This window comes from Trachymyrmex cornetzi, unplaced genomic scaffold, assembly GCF_001594075.2.
Source record: "Trachymyrmex cornetzi isolate Tcor2-1 unplaced genomic scaffold, Tcor1.1 scaffold39, whole genome shotgun sequence".
Lineage (NCBI taxonomy): Eukaryota > Metazoa > Arthropoda > Insecta > Hymenoptera > Formicidae > Trachymyrmex > Trachymyrmex cornetzi.
The window spans coordinates 637,913-641,638 of record NW_017298640.1 but is presented as its reverse complement, the minus strand read 5'-3'; the positions used below and the strand labels follow the sequence as shown (position 1 = coordinate 641,638).

The following is a 3,726-nucleotide window of genomic DNA, read 5'->3' as shown; positions in this document are numbered from 1 at the left end:
TTTACAACTGGTTTTCGATGGAGCATGCTCACCGTAAACATCTACGAGCAAACGATGCAATTCTGCAGCACTTTTCTTTAAAATAAAATAATGGAATAAAACTTCCCGCAAATTGCTTTTTTAGAATAAATTCCGACATCTTCAACGCAAAAAACGTTACTCTTTTTTACGCTTCGAACGAATGCCAACTATTGGGCTCAAAAGTTTGAACACAAACCTTTCAAACACATGTGTTGCCGTTCTATCAAACACACAAGCAATGCTACTAACGACATCTTTCTACAATGGGCGGAAACTTATTCCCATACCCAACATTATATTTCGAGATTGAGCAGCGTCAAGTGTTTTACGTAAAGAATTTTTCTATTTAAATTAAATTTTTTTATGTTATACTGTTACTTTAATTCTTTGTTGTAACATTTGAATTGAATAAGATAACGCAATTGTATGATATAATCATATTTTGAAGGAGAACTAAATAACTATACTACTACTTTGGTTAGAAAAGAAAGGATATGATTTGACTTGGCGCCAATCGTTGATATCAAGTCTCTTATACAAATGGTCTCTACAACTAGCGCCAAGTTAAATTCTACATTTTTTATTTCTACATGATAATTCTAATGGTACATAAGTATCAGTAGAGAATTAAGCAAATAATAAAGATAAAATATCACATGTGTTTTAATTTGGTAGAATTTAACTTGGCGCTAGTTGTTGATATTAAATCTTTTATATGTACAAATGATCATTAGATTTAAATAAATAATAAAAATAATACCACCTGAGTTTTACTTTTTAACTTGGTACAATAAAGATAGTAACACTTGGGTTTTTATAATTTAATTCATCTACTAAATGTAAATAATCATATGTTTTATAGAATGTATTGCAAATTATTAGTAGAAATGAGGTATATATTGGGTCCGGGAAAAAGTTTCTTCGTATTTTTTAATTCAGAATTGTATATACAATATCTTCGTCAAAAATAAACGAAATTTAAATTTAAAATAAGGGTTTTAGAGTTTGAAATCTCTACTTTCGAAAGGTTATTGTATTTTTTGAGTTTCTGTGAGTTTGGTAATTTTTACATTTAAAAAACTATAAGCTGAAAAAGATGAAAAAGTTTCTTTTTACTTTGGGGGTTTCTCACGTGCCCAAAAAAAATTTACGAAAATTTTCGACTACCTATCGTGAAAGCTGAAGCTTTCCCTACAAAATCATTTTTTTTAATGTTCCTATGATTTTTTGTTCCTGAGTTATTCGCGAGTTAAGTAAAGGAGCATTCTGACTTCGATTGTTCATGACTTCGATAAAAATCATCATACCACAATTTAAAAAACAGATTCTTAAAGCCAAAACTTTACTGTAGCGAATGATATAATTGTAACGAAAATTTCGCAACAAATGAAAAACTTTTGCAAACAAATATTTTTAAATACGAAGAAACTTTTTCCCCGACCTAATATAATGAATAAAACAAATAAATAAATGGTTTTATGAAACATTCAAAAATTTATAATCTTTATTTTTTAAAAAACAAAGATTACACGCTTTTTATATTTCTTTTCCTTTTTTTACAAAAGCAAAAATTTTGTTTCCTTTCTATAAAATAGTTTTTATATGAAACATTTTTCAAATTACGTAATATGAGATATTTGATTGTTATTGGTAAGATAGTGAATATAGCAGCAAGCAGCTACTGCGTTACGCAATAAACAGAATGGTTATAAAGTCACGCGACAAATATCGATCGATTAATATCGCAATTCACCTTAATTCTGTAATATAGCAATTTATGATAATACCTGTAATATCATACACGCAAGTCTCATTTATACTCTTCCACGATTTTACAGACTGCTTCAAGACTATTGCATATATACACTTAACCTTTTTAAAACATAATAATAATAATAAATATTTAAATTAATTAAAACACAAAGTAGTACACTTTTTTTATTACTGTTTGTCTTATATTAATTAAGAAATTGGAAATCTTTATTTTGTACTTAACTGTATTGTTTGTATATATAATTTTCCTTTTATTATAATAATAAATAAATGATTTTTTTATCGCACAGGTTCCCGCGAGAACAACAGACATTGCCAAATCATTTCTACTTCACAGACTTCGAGAGGCATACCGCTGAAATCGCATCTTTTCATCTGGACAGGTAATATTCAACACTTTATTATTTATAAATATACGTATTTAGAATACATATACCTTTCCTTGACTCTACAAAAAAAATATTGTTTGAAAAAAGTGAAGTTACATAAATAAATATTGGGATAAAATTCTTAGAAAAATTGTATATCAATTTAAAAGTTCAGAGATGTATCAAGAAATACGTACAATTGTACATAGTAAATACAATTATTCATTTAAAATAAATTATTAAATTAAATCCAATAGTAAGCAAGAAATTATATGAAATTGAATAAATTTATCAGGTTGATTAAAAAATTTCTTTGAATTCTCTACTATTTCTTTAATATATGAAGTATCCCCGAAAACTTTCTCATAAGCATCTCAGATCATATAAAAAAATACATACCCCTTACCTTTGTTTAAAAAAAATAATATATTCAAAGCTCATTAAAACCAGAGAAAGACACTTCGGTGCATTTCCTTGTAAAAATTAAAAATGAAAATGTACATACTTATGTGAACTTTTTAGCAACCAATTTTTCAAAAAATATTTCTCTCAATATGCATTAAGTTAAGGTCCATTTGTACCTCCGTTTGTACCTTAAGAGGGTCAAAATTATAAAGAATTGAAAAAATACTAGCATCCCACTTTGAGATATTTTAAATCTGTAAATGAGTGTTTCGGGATCCTTTGTACCCGTTCGTACTACCATCAGTTTCATTCGTACTCCTAAGGGAGCGAAATTTCAAAATAGGGGTAAGAGTAAATTTCGCTATTTTTGAAAATACTTTAATTCTATAAACGCCCTGCTCAAAGAATTTAATAAAAAAAAACAATATAAATTTATAGAAATTTTATTTATAAAAATTCTGTCTGAATCTATCATACCAATTGGACAACAAATATCACAAAACAGTTATAAATTATTATCTTATATTGCATCTTATTTAACGATAGAGAATATCAATCTATAATAAATCATATAAATACATAAGATTCTCTCTACGATCCTATCACATTATCTAATTTAATACAAAATAAACGATAGGATATTTATACAAATCTGTAGAGGGTGTTTAATAAGTAACGATAAAACTCTCACATAGGGATACAGCAGACTAAACTGAGTCCAAAAGTCCTCTATTTTGCAATTTTCGCGATAGTTAACATGATATTATTTACTAAAAATCGCTGAATATTGGTTTTCAATAATTTTTTACTCAAATACTATCAAAACTTTACAGAAAAACAAGTGACAAAAATTGTTTATTTTTTTCATAGAGTTCTGAGAATTTTTTAGTACCGCATTTTCTCATGTTAGTAAAAATAGTTGCCAATAAGAAAATGCAGTACTAAAAAATTGACAAAAAATTTTGAAAAAATTCTTAGAGCTCAATGAGAAGAAAATAAACAATTTTTGTCTTCTGTCTTTTTTTTCTGTAAAGTTGATAGTACTTGAGTAAAAAATTATATTGAAAATCTTGCGTTTCGAGGGTTTTCTCCGTGTTCAAATCCATTCTTGGAATGCCAACGTTTCGTGAACCTTGCAGTCCACTTCATCAGGGCGAGG

At 27.3% G+C, this 3,726-nt stretch overlaps 1 protein-coding gene across 4 annotated transcripts in view; it reads left to right on the top strand.

Moving 5' to 3' along the window:
* LOC108763969 (extracellular serine/threonine protein CG31145) overlaps positions 1-3,726 on the top strand; it is a 176,366-nt gene that overhangs the window by 127,412 nt on the left and 45,228 nt on the right. For all 4 annotated transcript variants that reach the window (XM_018511938.1, XM_018511935.1, XM_018511937.1 and 1 more), the window contains exon 4: positions 2,085-2,177. In XM_018511938.1, coding sequence (XP_018367440.1) covers positions 2,085-2,177 — 93 coding nt within the window. The remainder of the gene's footprint in view (positions 1-2,084; positions 2,178-3,726) is intronic.